At 42.1% G+C, this 17,461-nt stretch overlaps 1 protein-coding gene across 1 annotated transcript in view; it reads right to left on the bottom strand.

Moving 5' to 3' along the window:
* The window catches only part of Pi4ka (phosphatidylinositol 4-kinase alpha), a 117,715-nt gene that overhangs the window by 76,054 nt on the left and 24,200 nt on the right, over nucleotides 1–17,461 (bottom strand). The window contains exons 8-10 of the mRNA XM_021654527.2: nucleotides 7,460–7,608; nucleotides 4,403–4,468; nucleotides 893–989 (exon numbers count right to left, since the gene is read on the bottom strand). Coding sequence (XP_021510202.1) covers nucleotides 893–989; nucleotides 4,403–4,468; nucleotides 7,460–7,608 — 312 coding nt within the window. The remainder of the gene's footprint in view (nucleotides 1–892; nucleotides 990–4,402; nucleotides 4,469–7,459; nucleotides 7,609–17,461) is intronic.

Raw genomic sequence — 17,461 nt, 5'->3', positions numbered from 1 at the left:
AGGAAATGTATCATCAATGGGATCATTCAGTTGACAACAGGAAATACTTAATGATATATTTTTCTCAAAGTGGTTAGTTATAAGACAACAGCAAAAATGGGTTGGTTGGTTGGTTGCAGAGAGAACTCCATGGGTCTTTGGGGTATACAAAGTCTCTAGACTTTCCAAATTCTCATTGGTATGTTTGACAATTTTAGAACCCTTGTGATAGGTCACACTAGTAACAAACAGCCAAGGCAGGAGGACTCTAGGACACAGCCTGGCTGGCCATTCCTAATGTACTCTCAGCAAACCAAAATCTTTGCTGCTATGGTGCCTCTAAGACTGTTTCTCAGTTAACATTATAGTGTATCTATATCCTGGAATACTATGTAGTCATCAAAACATATTTAAGAGGAACATTTAATGTTAAGAAGAAACAACATAAGAAAAACATATGAAATTGGGAGGAAATGTAAATTTTGAGTATGCATGTAAAATTGTTAAGCTCTACTGTCTCTGAGTTAAAACATAAAGCAAATACTTTTTTCCCCTGATATGTCTAAATTTGACATGCAAAACTACATGCATAGGAAAATGCAGAAAGACAGTAGGAAATAAACCCATCTCTCCAGCCATCATTGGCAGTACTAGCATCCTTATTTCCTCTAAAGTTCAGTCACGTGATCATGTCTTTTATTTTCTGAGACAGAGGGCTCTTGCTATGTTAATGAGGCTGGTCTCAAACTCCTGGGCTCAGCCCATCCTTCCAGGCATCCAGGCCTATACCCATAAGCTACATCTGGCTTACATGTGATTTTTAAGTTGGCACCAACAGAAAGCAAGTACCAGCCTGTAAGAGTGACCAGGGAACCCATCCTCCTGCTCTCACAGCCATATCTACCACCCTTACCTTTCATGTAGTACAGAGTATCTCGAAGCATCTTGAACATGGTCAGGTAAAGAACATCACTGCAGGTTGTATAGTACAGGTCAACATTGGGATTGGCCTGCAGAGAAAACAGGCACATTGCCACAGCCCAGAAATGCTTTGAACTGCCTGTGGTCCTGCACACAGAGGCCAAGCAAGCACCTACAGCATATTAGCGTCTTTGCAATCTAAACTGAGCACCTACTTACTATGACTCATAACACATGTCTTAATTACTCTCTTACCTTCTTCAGTAAAAGGCAAGAGTAAACAGGAGGTCCATGCACTGCCCTGCTGTCTACAGGCCAGAGTTATACAGACCCACAAAAAACAACCAAACCCCACTAATAGTTCACTGTTTTTGATCTGACATGGGAAATAAAGGAGGTGAAAGACCAGCAAGGGAACCCAACACTAGCATCATTTCAAAGGAAGACACCATAGCTAGGGCACTTCAAGATTTAGTACATTTTGTAAATAAAATTAACTTTGAATTATTCTTTACCAATCTAATCTCAAATGTAGTACTGGTAAGAAAAAAAAAACAACTAAGACAAGGTCTAATGAGTTAAGATGCAGTCCTTAACTTCTGGATATTATTGGCTGAAAGGGGATGGAGAAGGCATGGTGTGGCAAGAATCCCATGGAGATCAAAAGATAACAAGGTGTGAGAGACACACAGTGTTCAGGAGGGCACTGACAGAAGCTGTTGACTAAGGGCCATAGATAATCTCTGTTTCATGGCTATTTCCTGAGCAGTGTTCACAGCACCCTGGAGGGGCACAGATGAAATAGGAAATATGAGAGTAGCTCAAGATCGGACCAGAGTTCAGAGCTGAGATCAAAAGAGGGTTCTAGAGTCATCCATGCCATATACCCACAGTCCAGCTGCAGCACTCACTAGCTACACACCTCATGTTCTCTAGGTCTATATGCTACAGTTTGCTATTTGCCAATGAGTAATGGCTAAGGTCAACATCTGAAACTCTTTTTGGGGATTGTTTGAGGTAGGCTCTCACTGTGTAGCCTTCGCTGTCTGGGAACTTGTTATGTAGAGCAGGCTGGCCTCAAGCTCTCAGAGACCCACCTGCCTCTGCCTCCTGAGCACTGGGATTAAAGGCATGCAGTACTACTCCCAGCTACTTAAAGCTTTTTTTTTTTTTTTCTGTGCTTGTTGGCACAAAACTCGTCTAGTGGATATTTATCCTAAAATCCAAAATTGTTAGCTGGATGCTGTTGGCACGCACCTTTAATCCCAGCACTCCAGAGGCAGAGACAGGTGGATCTTTGAGTTCGAGGCTAACATGGTCTACAGAGTGGATTCCAGGACAGCCATGGCTACACAAAAAACCCTGTCTCAAAAAATAATAAAACAAAACAAAAAAATATTGTTCACAAACAAAACTATCAAAACCACCCTGGTTCATTCACAGGGAAAAGTGTCCTAGGATGCCACAGTTCCAGTTTTCCCTATTAAGATAAGAACTATGGGGATGAAGAGATGCATCCATGATTAAGAACACTTATTGCTGTTCTAGAAGATCTGGGTTCAATTCCTAGCACTTTCATGGTGAATCACAACTGTTTGTAATTCCAGTTCCAGGGAATTCAATGCTTTCTCGCAGCCTATGGGCAACAGGCATGCATGTGGTACATGAACATACATGCAGTGAAACACTCATATATTTAAAAAATAAAAATAGGAGCTGAAGGGATGACTCAGAGGGTAAAAGCACTGGCTGCTCTTTCAGAGGTCAATTCCCAGCAACCACATGGTGGCTCACAACCATCTAATACAAGATCTGGTGCCCTCTTCTGGTATGCAGGTGTGTAGAACATTGTATACATAATAAATAAATAAATCTTAAAAAAATAAATAAAAATAAAAAAGGTAAGCCCTAAGGGGGATCTCCAGGAAGTCACAATTCTTTCTTAGGACTCATACTGACTTCATTACAAGTCATGTGTAGACCAAACCAGTCTCTAGATCAGTGGTTCTCAACCTGTGGGTCAAAACCCCTTTGGGGGTCACAAATCAGATATCCTGCATATCAGATATCTACATTACAATTCATAACAGTAGCAAAATTTCAGTTATGAAGTATCAACAAAAATAATTTATGTTTGGGGGATACCTCAACAGAAAGAACTGTATTAAAGGGCTACAGCATTAGGAAGGCTGAGAACCACTGCACTGGATGTTAGTCTGTCCAGCTTTCAGCCATCAGCCATGTATAACTATATACTGGTAAAAGAAACTGGGATTGAAGAGATGGCTCAGTGGTTGAGAGCACTGACTGCTATTCCAGAGGACCAGGGTTTGAGTCCCAGAATCCACATGGCAGCTCACAACTGTCTGTAACTCTAATTTTAACGGGAGCTAATACCCTCTTTTGGTCTCTGGGGACACTACATGCACATGGAAAGCAATCCAGCAAATCACACTGAAACAAAATTAAATCTCAAAAGAAGAAGAGAGAGAAAGACAGACAGATCGAGAGAACTCTGAGACCCAAACTTCACCTACAGTGAGAGTGAGAGCTAAAACTCAGGTTGACAGAAAGGACAACTTGCAAAAGGGTTATGATCTGCAGCAAAGTGCCAGGCTGCAAGTTGGGAGTTATGGGAACTGTGTCCCTTAGTCAGGACCAATGAAGAGGAAACTACACACAGCACACAGACATTAAAGGTTGCTGATGGCAACTACAGAGCAGAATGGGACAGTTTAAAGTACACCAAGATCCCTGGGAGTTCTCTTTCTACTTTATAGTTTAGTCCTTGTGGGTTTACCAGTCTGTTATGTCACAACCAGAAGAGGAAACATACCAATTTAAGTAAGGAGCCTGTGTTTAGAGCAAAAATATGCACACACACACACACACACACACACACACAGAGACAGAGAGAGAGAGAGAAAGAGAGAGAGAGCGCAATAATCAACTTGAATTCTCACACTGATTCATGTCCACTGAGATTCTGAAACTGCCCAGAATCCAGGGGTAATGATTCTATAATTAGAGCTGTGGGCCTTGGCTCCAAATACATTTTTTTAAAAAGTCCCCCAATATGTACCAAATACACGCAGAAATCATGGCTTGCACATCCCTGTAAGTACACTCTGCAGCCTAAAGAAGCAGGCTTTGGAAGCATCAAAGAGGCAAGGAAGATAAAATCCAGAAAGTCTCAGCTGACTCTAACCTTCCTAAGTGTGTGACATGAGCATATTAGTCAACCCTTATGAACCTTCCAATTGTGAAACGAAGACATTCACTACCAGTTAAAGGTACTGTGTGGTGATGTGATTAAAAGAGACAGGCATAGGCAAGCAGCAGGTCATAGATATGTTGGGATATGTTGGGACTAAGGTTAAAATAAGTTGATCACTCACTGCAAGCTATCCTTCATGCCAACCCTCCTAAGAACAATTCCTGCTTTCTCTTTGCAGACATAAGTCAGGCTAATTTCATCCCAATGTCCACAGAAGGCACATACCTCCATCACGCTGGCTACAGCTGCATCTAAGGATCTGAGAACAGGCTCCTCAACGATCTTCTTCACCTGTTAGAGACCAGTCACATGAAGACGTTAAATAGACAGGAAGCCAGCTTCTTTTACCCAATGACAGAGATGTTGATAGGTAAAACCTTATTAGGCTGGGGTGGGCTCAGTGGTAAGGAACATGCTTACCATGCCCAAGGTGCTGGGTTCAATCCTCAAAATGTTTAAAAAGGGAAAAACCAGGAGCTGGGGAGATGGTTCAGTGGTTAAGAGCATTTGTTGGCTTTTGCAGAGGATCCAGGTTTGGTTCCCAGCACCAATTGTGGTGGCTCACAACTGCCTATAACTCTAGTTTGAGGGGATCTGATTCCGTCTTCTGACTTCATGGGCACCAGACACGCACTTGGTGACATACATATAAAACATTCACACACATAAAGTAAATAAATCTTTAAAAAAAATTAAGAGGGCTGGAGAGATGGCTCAGAAGTTAAGAGCACTGGTTGCTCTTCCAGAGGTCCTGAGTTCAATTCCCAGCAATCACATGGTGGCTCACAACCATCTATAATGAGATCTGGTACCCTCTTCTGGTGTGCAGGTGTACATGCAAGCAGAACACTGTATACATAATAAATAAATAATCTTTAAAAAAATTAAAAAAAAAAACTAAAAGAACCCAATAAATTTGTAGTGCTAAATGTAATGGAAAGTAGCTCAACAACATATCAATAGAACAATGATCAAGCCAGATGCACAAAACGTCCTTAATATTCTCAGATCATCTGAGAATTCAGGCTTTTCTTACCCTGAAAATGACTGACAATAAAAATAAAGGAAGTGATTGAGCAACTCGCTGCAAGTTGCCAATGTTAGATTTCTATTTTCAAGATGGCAGAATGTGCAGGGCACTGCTCAGCTACCAAGCACAGCTGTGAGAGGTTCCTGCAACATAACCCTGCCCTAAACACCTAGGACTCTAGCACTGGTGGCTCCTAATGACCTGGCACAGTGACTCACTGGTTCTTCTCCACAGTCCAGCTTGAGCACAGGTTATACATCCTCTTCATTAGCTGGGTGTGTGTATATGTCTGTGCTACGACACCAAGTCTGTCTCTCTGGTTGAATTTCTTTGTTTGTTTTCTTGGAAATAGGGTTCCACTACATAGCCCTGGTTGACCTCAAACTTACTGAAATTCTCCTACCTCTATCTCCCCAGTGCTGGGATTAAAGGTGTGCACTGTCACATCTGAGCTCACTTTAGTTTTTGACACACAGACTCACTCTATAGCCCCAGCTGGCCTCAACCTCACTGCAATCTTTCTGCCAAAGAGCCACCTATTCAGGATGCAAACAACAGCACAGAAGCCTTCTATGGCTACCCCAAAAAAGTCAAGTTAGCATAGCAACTCCTTAGAGTAAATCAAATACACAGGAACAGTGCTGTTTTTGTGGCATCTGAGAGCTTGGACTGATCCTGCCCTGCTCTGCCCTGCCCTGCTTGATATACTTGACATGTGTCTCTTCAGAATGGAAATATAGGATGCCTCTCCACATATTTAGTGTGAGGATTAAATAAAGAATACTACAGAACATGTCGTGAGTGAATGTGCTCAAAGCCAAGCAACCATCATCATGTGGAGTTCAGCTGTGCGCCTCCCAAAACAGACCATCCCAGATGAACCTGCCGATGGCTCACAATCAGCCCCCATAGGCTTTGAGTAGAGCACGGATTCTCTACAGGGTGCTTGCTGCTCCTACCACCTGGCAGTGCTGTACATGGCCAATGGAAGTAGAGACTGGGAAAGACTGGGGGGCAGGGAGCCCTCATTGGTAGTGGGTAAGGCTTTCCAGGTGTGATGAGTTGGGGGAGGACTGTCCAAAGGGGTTACCCTGTGTGTAAACCCTAACTCCTCACCTAGGTTCTTCTGTAGGGACACCCAATATATTCATTGGTTCCCCAGAGTGAACTTGCCAGAATTTCATCTGTCTCTCCTTGAGACCCGAGACGGAGCGGTAGACACTGCTTTACAACTTCCCTAGGGAGGGAATTTTACTTTCTTTCCTTCAATTTGCCAGTTCATTAAGTCTATTGTACCTGGAAATAATGGTACAGGCTGAGTACCCTATGACAAAAATCTGAAATTCCAAATTCACACTAATTTTATATCAATATGTTGCTCCAAGTGGAAAATTCCACATCTGATATTATTCAAGGCATTGTATAAGCAAGGCATAAAAGCAGGTATAATAGTGTCTGTGGTCCCAGACACTCCAACAGCCATGATGTGAGGATCTCTTAAGCTCAGAAGTTTGAATTTAGCTTAGGCAACAGAGCAAGACTGTTTCAAAGAAAAGAAAAGAAATCGATAAAATAACCTTCTATATGTGTAAGAAGCATAGATATTAAGAGCAAAAGAATGTCACATTTAGAGTTGGGTCTCATCCTAAGATATCTCATTATGCATACATAAAATTTAAAAATCTGTAAATGACCCCAAATACTTAATATTTCTGGTATTTTGGATCCAAGTATTTTGGATCAGAGATATTTAATATGTATTCTAAGATTTTCTTGTTGAAAGAAAAAAAAGGACAAAGAGGAAGAGGAAGAAGAAAAAGAAGAGGAGGAGGAGGAAGAAGAGGGGGAGAAGAAATTAAAGGCTTCTGCTGGGCCTGAAGCACAAATCTGTAATCATAGCTCTTGGGAGGCTGAAACAGGAAGAACTGAAGTATGAGGCCTGTCTGGGTAAAATGGCTAAGACTGCTTCAAAGTTAAAAGTATGGTTTTGTTGTTTGTTCTGTTTTTTTAAGTCTAGGTATATAGCTCAATGATAGGCAGGCCCTAGATTCAATCCCCATTGCCATAATGTTAACTAACTGGGCACAGTGATATGTGCCATCTGAGCACTTGGGAGACACAGGCAGGAAGATTGGAAGTTCAGGGCCAGCCAGGGCTACTAGCTCTGAAAAAAAACAAACAAGCAACAATAACAGCAACAAGTCTTCCAAGGACTGGTTTTCCTTTGCTCTATGTCCTTGGGTCTTGCTTACCAAGTTTAAGAGTTCCCGAAGCATTTCCAGAGGAATATTAAACTCCTTGTAGGTGATGCCATTGAACAGGGGAGAGACAGAAAAACTGGAGCTGATGGTGGAGAAGTAGTACTCAGGCTCTAAGGTAGTCCCATCAGGCAGGCAAGAGGCTGTCAGGAGAAAAACAAAATAAAATATAGAGAGATGTAACCGATTCTGATAATTCCCGAAAACCAATGCAAGTATCTATATTTTGGTTTTGTTGATACTACAATTCCTCTTCATCCCAAGTGTCTCTGAACTCACAGCTATTCTCTTCCTTCAGTCGTCCAGTATTGAGATTACAGGGCTTCCACAGCCCTCCTAGTTTTCAAGGGAGGAGGGATTATTCTGGCTCATATGTTGAGGGTACAATCCATTACAGAGAGGAAGGCAGGGCAGTGCAGACTACGGTGGAGGAAAGCTTGATCACATCTGGGTGAATCAGGAATGTTAAGAGCTCTCCTTGTACTTTTACTTAAGATCTGCATTTGTTTCCCCATGCATTTGCCCATGGAGGCCAGAAGAAAGCTGGTGTCACCAGTGGTTGTGAGCTACCCAGTGTAGATGGTGACAATTGAACTCTGGTCCTCTGAGAGGGAGCAGCCGTTGCTCTTAACCACTGAGATATCCTTCTAGTTCCTCTCCCTGTTCTGAAGTTGAGAATTAAAGGCTGGATCATCAATCCTTCAGGAGCAAAGCGTCTCTGATCAAAAGCTCAGATTTTTTTTTTCCAGCCCAGACAATAAAATTCAAATGTGCGATGAGATGAGGAGCAGGTAGAATTACTCATTTTTAAAGCTGAGAGATAAAGTGAAAGCTGAGAGATAAAGTGTAAGGTTCACAGGGTTCCCAAAGATGTTTTACTGCCAAAATTAGTATAAAAGCACACATTATAAGTTGCAAAATTGGAACAATTAAGTAAGCCAGCCACAAAAAGGCAAGTCCTGCATGAGCTCGAGTCTATAGATCTCTTAGGGACCCCATATCAAAGACAGAAAAATGAGTTGCCAAGAACTTGGTATAGGAGGAAATGGGACCTTATAGTTTAATAGGTTCAGAGTTTCCAGTTTTATAAGATAAAAGAGTCCTGGGAAAGGATGGTGGTGATGGTGCACAGTATTTTTGTTGTTATTTGTTTTGTTTAATTGTGTGTGTGTGGGGGATGGGTTTTTTTTTTTTTTTTGTTTTTTGAGACAGGGTTTCTGTGTAGCCTTGGCTGTCATGAGCTCACTTTGTAGACAAGGCTAGCCTCAAACTCACAGTGATCTGTCTGCCTCCTTTGTGCTGGGACTACAATCATGTGCCACCATGCCCATCATGCTCAATATTAAGAACATATTTAACAGCTGGGCACGGTGGCACACTCCTTTAGTCCCAACACTTGGGGAGGCTGAGGCAGGCAGATCTCTGTGAGTTCCAGGCCAGCCTGGTCTACAAAGTGAGTCCAGCACAGCCAAGGCTACACAGAGAAACCCTGTCTCAAAAAAATAAAACCAAAACCAAACAAACAAAAGAACATTTTTAACACCACTCAACTGTCACTCAAAAATGGTTAAGATATAAGCTGCAAGTCGTGTGGTGACACAGGCCTTTAATCCCAGCAGGGGGGAGGCTAAGGCAGAAGTATTAAAAGTTTGAGGCCAGCCAGCTGAGGCAATTTAAGATTGCATAGCACTCTCTGAGTCAGCCTGGGCAACATAAAAGATACATGGAAATTTTCATGCTATTTTTTATTGTATGTATTTTGCCACAAAAAAAAAAAAAAAGAACCCAAACCAAACCAAACCAAACCAAAACTGCATTAAAACTTTCAAGATACACTGAAATTGTGGTGGCACTTGCCTACAATCCCAGTACTTCAAAGGCAGAGAGGTAGGAGGGAGGCTGCAAATTTGAGACTAGCCTAGTCTACACAGTAAATTCCAACCCATCCTGAAATACAGAATGAAATCCTAAAATAATTATGAAAAAAATTTAAAAGTCAACAAAGAAAAAAAATGCGAGAAAAGTTTCAAAATCAAGTTTACAGCTTCCACCAGTTGATATAGACTAATAATACACATGGTGAATTGACCCTAGATCACAGCCAGGGTCACTGGTTTTTCCATGTGCCAGACAGTAGGGAAAAACCGACCTCCCACAGTCAGACAGCACTTGCCAGGACACTGGCACAATCATTGATGGAGGGATGGGGTCACCTAAAAACATAGCTCTCCTAGAATATGACTTAGGCATGCCTTGTTTTGAGTCATTTCTATTATTTCAACATAAGGTAGTGTTCTGAACTCTTATTTGTATCAGTTTGGCTGTGGATTTACAGACATTTAAAGACAGGAACTTAGAGGGGACAGGAAAATGCAGCTACTATCTAGTTGCTACTATTCCAGAACTAATACATAATAAACTCATTTTACTCATCAAGATAAACTTGAATGAGTCCTATTTTGGGCTTTTAGAACTGCTCCAGCTAGGGGCTGTGGTGTTTTGAAAAAGAAGGGCCCCCACAGGCTCATATATTTAAATGCTTGGTTCCCAGTTGGTAGAACTGTTTGGGAAGGATTAGGAAGTATATCCTTGTTGGAGGAAGTGTATCTCTGAGGGTTGGCTTTGAGGTTTCAAAAGCTCAACCAGGTCTTCTCTCTTTTTCTCTCTGCCTTCTGCCTGCTGCCAGCCTCCTGACATGACAGTCATAAACTCACCCTCTGAAACTGTAAGCAAGCCCTCAATTAAATGCTTTCTTTCCTCTTCTTCTTCACCCCTTCTTCTTCTTTTATGTGTAGCCTTGGCTGTCCTGGACTTTCACTGTAGACCAGGCTGGCTTCAGACTCATAGTGATCTACCTGCCTCTGCCTCCATGAGTGCTGGGAATAAAGGCATGTGCTACCATGCCCAGCTTTCTTTCTTTTTTTAAAATTATTTTTAAGATTTGTTTCATTTTATGTATATGGATGTTTTGCAAGCATGCACATATACACACGTGTGCCTGCTGGATCCCCTGAAACTGGTGTTATAAATGGCTGTGAGCCACCATGTGGGTTCTGAGAATTGAACTCAGGTCCTCTGCCAGAGCAACAAGTGTTCTAATCACTGAGCCCCCTCTCTACCTCCTAAATGCTTTCTTTCATAAGTTGCTTAGTCGTGGTGTTTCTTCACAGACACAGAGCGGTGACTAAGGCAGAGGAAAAAGTCACACAAGAATAAATATGGACCCCAAAGCAAATGATAGATCAAAAAGTCATTATTTTATATTTTTATTATTTCAATATATGCATGGGGGGTATATGCACATGAGCTCAAGTGCCCACGGAGGTCCGGTCCCAGGTGTCTGATGCCCCTGGAGCTGGAGTTATAGGCAGCCTGATGTGAATACTAGGAATTGAACTCAGGTCCCTGGACAGAACAATATGTGCTCTTAACCACTGGGCCACATCTCTAGCCCCTAAAAACTCATTATCAAGACATTTTAGCAGAAAACTATCATTAGAAAATAAGTAAGTCTAATATTGTCACAGTAAAACAATGACAGACAGCCACCGTGGGAGGGTAAAACAGAAAAAATGCAAGTTCCAGCATGGGCTGCACTCTAAAACCACATCTCATAATAAACAAAGGGCCTGGGAAGTAGCTCAGTGATAGAGCATGAGGGCTCAGTCCCCAGTACCACAGAAATAAATGGATAAAACGAGCACTTGCAGACAGCATCAGCCTACGAAGAACCGAGTAGCCTGTGTGACCGCTGCAACACAAGAGCACAGAAGCAGGATGGGCTTAGACAAAATTGAGTGCTAGGACACTGGCAGCACACTGTGGCTCTAGAGGGGGCACCACCAGCAACAGAGGAGGGTCTGAAACGGAACTCACACTGAGAACACCGGAGTGCTAACAAGAACTTGGAGACAAGCGAGGAAAGAAGGGAGAACAGTGGCTTAAAGGAGCAGAGGGAGGGTGAAGACGCTGTGATCTATCGGCTGATACTTGTCAGGCAGACACCATGAGATAAAAGAAAAGAGCTCTATGAATGAGCTGGTGTACGGTGGTCACAGATGGAGGCAAAGCCAGGTACAACAGAAACCAAGGACCTATGAACTGGGACTTACATTTTTCCAGGGCGTGGTGGTACATGCTGGTGACCCCAGAATTTGGGAGGCAAAGGTAGCAACAAGACCAGCCTGTCCTACCTAGCAAGACTCTGTCTTGGGTTATAAAATAATTGGAATTATCGTTGAGAGCTATCCCTGCAAACTGTGCTTTCAAAAAATAATTATCTGTTGTTTTGTGAGGGAAGGTACATTTTGTAGTGCAGGTTAGACCTGAATTAGAGTTCTTTTGCTTCTGCACCTGAGTGTTGGGATTACAGATGTGTGTTCATGCCAAGCAAAATAATTATGTAAAAAATGTGGGGCTACAGTTCAGTGATAGAACACCTGATTCACACTCACAGGCAATGGCTCAGAGCCAGTATCACAAAATAAATTAGAAATGTATTTGGTGCTGTATAAAGAATGGCAGAGATGGGACTTTAAAAACTTCACAGTGAAATGGAGGCATGTGAGGAAACATTCAGGAAGCAGTGCATGCTACCGCGTTCCTTACAGTGAGGCACTGCATCTATCATGCGCACCCACCCCTGCTACGAAGTTTGCTAGTGCAGAGACAGCGCAGATCTGCTGAGGAATACACACGGCTCATTCAGACAGCATAATTTGGGTGTCTTCCCATTCAACCACCCAGTAGATATGTTTAAAGGGTAACAGTCACCAAGAGGAGCTCCTCCTGCCAAATCTAGGGTGTTCACAAGTGAGAAGGGTGCTCCAGGCCTAGAAGAGAGTTTTCTGGGGTAGTTGAGTCTTTGAGCTAGATGCACACACACATCAATTGTTACATATAGTACTATGTTTACTATGACATACAGGAGACACTACACACAAAGGTGCCCATAACAGGAGATAACTACTCTCTTCCTTTTCAAAATTCCCTTCCCTCAGAATAGCCTTGAAATATATGCTTTTTAAGAAATTTATATCACTTTTAGCAACATGACTTAGTGGATAAATATCCAAGCCTGATAATTCAAGTGTGATCCCTGTATCCCATGATGGAAGAAGACAACCAACATCCCAACTATGACCTCTGATCTCCATATGTGCACACAATGGCATGTACACACACACACACACACACACACACACACACACACACACACTTAAAAACTAAAAGAAAAAACAATGGGTGTGGTTGAACACACCTTTAATCCCAGCACTTGGGAAAGAGGCAAGTGGATCTCTGGGTCAGAAGCCAGTACAGTCTATAGAACAGCCAGAGCTACATACAGAAATCCTATCTCAAAGAAACCAAAACAAACAACTAAAAAGAAATTTTCATTAAGATCAAGGAAATGTATAAAAGTGCTTAACACACAAACCTGACTGAGTTTAATTCCCCAGAACACAAACAAACAAGAAACCAGACACTGTGACCATTCCTACTACCAAGTAGGAAGTAAAGACAATGGAATACGCCTGAACATTCCAACCTAACCTGGAGTATGCTATTAGCAGCAGGAACAAGAGAGACGGCACCCCAAAACACCACTCCCAGCATATTCTCTCCCCAAGCACACACAAATAAAAAGGGGGGAGGGAAGATTCATTTCATTCAGAAATGGAGGAGCTACAGAATGGAGCTGTGGAATTGTTTCCTGACCTCTTATGATTTAATCTGGATCTAACTTTCCTCAAGGAGCAGATGAAGATTTTTTTTTTATTGTGTGTGTGTGTGTGTGTGTATGAACTCATGTCACCTAGCCTGGCTAGCCAGCTTATTTCTGGGGGAATTCCTTATCTCTGCCTCCAGTGCCTAGGGATTGCAGGTGACAGCCACATTCATATGGCATTTATATGGCTCTGGGGATCCGAACACTGGGCCTCAAACTTATAGGGCAAGTGCTTTACCTGCTGGGCTGTCTCCACAGCTGCAGGAAAGGTAATTTATCACGTCCAACGTACAGCACAGTCACAAGACTCAACATCAGTAAACTGAAAAAAAAAGCATTTGGCAAGTAGCAAAGCTTCAAAAAAAATGTAGCATTGAGGGCAGGGTTGGGAGGGAATGAGGAAGGGTAGGTACTACAGCTGGGAAATAAAGTGAATAAAGTATAATTAATATAAAAAACTAAAAAAATTTAAAAAGGTTCTAAGTTACAGTGGGATTGGGATGAAGTTCTGGTGTGCTGGTACAAAGTGGGGTGAGTGTAGATAACTGTAACATCTTACATGGTTGAAAGTGTACAAGCCAGGAAAAATGGTTGACCTGAATTACAGGTTATGTAATATATACATGTACCAAACCATCACATTACCTCATTACTACATAAAATTTTACTTACTGCATTAATTAAATTAAATTTTTTGCTTTTTTAATTAATGTATTTTTTATTACTTACAGTTTATTCACTTTGTATCCCACCTGCCCTCCCTCTTCTTCTCCTATGCCCCTCCTCCAGTCCACTGATACAGGAGGTCCTCTTCCCCTTCCATCTGATCCTAGTCTATCAGGTCTTATCAGGACTGGCCGCATTATCTTCTTCTGTGGCATGGTAAGGCTGCATCCCCTCAGGGGGAGATGATCAAAGAGCAGGCCACAGAGTTCATGTCAGAGACAGTCCCTGTTCCCATTACTAGGGAACCCACTTGAACACTGAGCTGCCACAGGCTATATCTATGCAGGGGTTCTAGGTTATCTCCATGCATGGTCCTTGGTTGGAGTATCAGTCTCAGAAAAGACCCCGGTGCCCAGATATTTTTTTTTTTCTCTCTCCTTGTGGAGCTCCTGTCTCCTCCAGGTCTTTTTATCTCCTCCTCCTTTTATAAGATTCCTTGCACTCTGCCCAAAGTTTGGCTATGAGTCTCAGCATCTGCTTTGATATCCTGCTGGGTAGAATCTTTCAGAGGCCCTCTGTGGTAGGCTCCTGTCCTGTTCCCTGTTTTCTTCCTCTTCCAATGTGCATTCCATTTGCCTTTCTCAATGAAGATTAAACATCTTACCCAGGGTCCTCCTTTTTGATTAGCTTCTTTAGGTGTACAGATTTTAGTATGATTATTCTATATTTCATGTCTAATATCCGCTTATAAGTGAGTATATACCATGTGTGTCTTTCTGCTTCTGGGATAGCTTACTCAGGATGATCTTCTCTAGTTCCCAGCATTTGCCTGCAAATTTCATGATTTCCTTGTTTTTCATTGCTGAGTAATAGTCCATTGTGTAAATGTACCACAGTTTCTGTATCCATTCCTCAACTGAGGGACATCTGGGTTGTTTCCAGATTCTGGCTATTACAAATAAAGCTACAATGAACATGGTTGAGCAAATGTCCTTGTTCTATACTTGAGCACCTTTTGGATATATGTCAAGGAGTGGTATAGCTGGATTTTGAGGAAGCGCTATTCCTAATTGTCGGAGAAAGTACCAGGTTGATTTCCAGAGTGGTTGTACAAGTTTACATTCCCACCAGCAGTGGAGGAGGGTTCCCCTTTCTCCCCATCCTCTCCAGCATATGTTCTCACTTGGGGTTTTGATCTTAGCCATTCTGATGGATATAAGGTGAAATCTCACGGTTGTTTTGATTTGCGTTTCCCTGATAGCTAAGGATATTGAACATTTTTTTAAGTGTTTCTCTGCCTTTCAATATTCCTCTATTGAAAATTCTCTGTTTAGCTCCGTACCCCATTTTTTAATTGGATTGCTTGAATTGTTGCGGTTTAACCTGAGTTCTTTATAGATTATGGTAATTTAATTTTTAAAACAACAACAAAAAAGTAGCATTACTATATTCTTTTTTGTTACTGTGTTTTGAGACAGAAGTGACATGTAGTGCAGGCTGACCCCAAACAAATGATCCTCTTCCCTTAGTCTCTGAAGTTCTGAGATTACAGGCATGGTCCCACCACCATAAAAAACACACATTTTAAAATATCTATATACTTAATGACCTTTAAAAAAAGGTAGCACTTATCATTAGCCCTTCTACTAGAAACAGAGATAACAAGCCTTTACAAGTTAAAATCCAAAGGGTAGCATCTGGAGGTGGGGGGAAATCTGTGAATTATTTTCTGTATTTTTCTCTAGAGATATATTTTTAATTTTTTTATTAATTACACTTTATTCACTTTGTATCCCCCTGTAGCTCCCTCCCTCCTCCCCTCCTAATCCTTCCCTTCCTCCCCTTCTCCACACATGCCTCTCCCCAAGTCCACTGATAGGGGAGGTCTTCTTTTCCTTCCTTCTGATCCTAGTCTATTAGGTCTCATCAGGAGTGGCTGCATTGTCTTCCTCTGTGGACGGGTAAGGCTGCTCCCTCCTGAGGGGGAGGTGATCAAAGAGCAGGCCAATCAGTTCATGTCAGAGATAGTCCCTGTTCCCATTACTAGGAACCTACTTGGAGACTGAACTGCCATGGACTACATCTGTGTAGGGGTTCTAGGTTATCTTCATGCATGCTACTTGGTTGGAGTATCAGTCTCAGGGAAGACCCCTGTGCTCAGATTTTTTGGTTTTCTTGCTCTCCTTGTGGAGCTCCTGTCCTCTCCAGATCTTACTGTTTCCCACTTCTTTCATAAGATTCCCTGCATTCTGCCCAAGGGTTGGCCATAAGTCGCATCTACTTTGATAGTCTGCAGGGCAGAGACTTTCAGAGGCCCTCTGTGACAGGCTCCTAACTTGTGCCCTATTTTCTCCTTCTGATGTCCATCCTCTTTGCCTTTCTGGATGGGGATTGAGCATTTTAGCCAGAGTCCTCCCTCTTGATTAGTTTCTTTAGGTGTACAGATTTTAGTAGGTTTACTCTATATTATATGACTATATGAGTGAATATATACCGTGTGTGTCTTTCTGCTTCTGGGATAGCTCACTCAGGATGATCTTTTTCAGTTCCCACCATTTACCTGCAAATTTCATGATTTCCTTCTTTTTAATTGCTGAGTAGTATTCCATTGTGTAGATGTACCATACTTTCTGTATCCATATCTCAGTGGAGGGGAATCTTGGTTGTTTCCAGCTTCTGGCTATTACAAATAAAGCTGCTACAAACATGGTTGAGCAAATGTCCTTATTGTATACTTGAGCCTCTTTTGGATATATGCCTAGGAGTAGTATGGCTGGATCTTGAGGAAATGCTATTCCTAATTGTCTGAGAAAGCTCCAGATTGCTTTCCAGAGTGGTTGTACAAGTTTACATTCCCACCAGCAGTGGAGGAGGGTTCTCCTTTCTCCACAACCTCTCCAGCATGTGTTGTCACTTGTGTTTTTGATCTTAGCCATTCTGGTGTGTGTAAGGTGAAATCTCAGGGTTGTTTTGATTTGCATTTCCCTGATGACTAATGATGTTGAGCATTTCTTTAATCTAGAGATATTTTAAAACTAAACTCAAGAAACTTTCTGGGGCTGGAGAGATGTCTCAGCAGTTGAGAATGTGTACTACTCCTGCAGAGGACCTTAGTTTACCTGCCTGTAACTCCAACTCCAGGGGACCTGGAAAGGAAGGAAGGAAGGAAGGAAAGGAAGGAAATGAAGGAAAGAAGGAAGGAAGGAGGAAGGAAGAAGGACAGAAAGACAGACAGAAAGAAGAAAGAAAGATAGAAGGAAAGAAAGAAAGAAAGAAAGAAAGAAAGAGAAAGAAAGAAAGAAAGAAAGAAAGAAAAGAGAGTGTTTAAATGAGAGAGTTTAAATAAGAAGGGCACCCATAGATTCTTATATTTGAATGCTTGGCTTCCAGCTGTAGGACTGTTCAGGAAGGAGGATTTGGACATGCAGACTTGTTCAAGGTGGTGTGTACTGGGAATGGGCTTTCGAGGTTTCAAAAATCTATGCTAGGCCCAATTTCTGTCTCTGCCACTTGGCATTCAGACCAATACGTAAGCTCTTAACTAAAGCTCCAGTGCCATGTTTGCACACCTACTGTCATACTTCATGCCATGATAATGGACT

Source organism: Meriones unguiculatus, chromosome 17 (genome assembly GCF_030254825.1).
Source record: "Meriones unguiculatus strain TT.TT164.6M chromosome 17, Bangor_MerUng_6.1, whole genome shotgun sequence".
In the NCBI taxonomy this organism is placed as follows: Eukaryota; Metazoa; Chordata; class Mammalia; order Rodentia; family Muridae; genus Meriones; species Meriones unguiculatus.
This window is presented reverse-complemented; position numbering and strand designations above follow the sequence as displayed.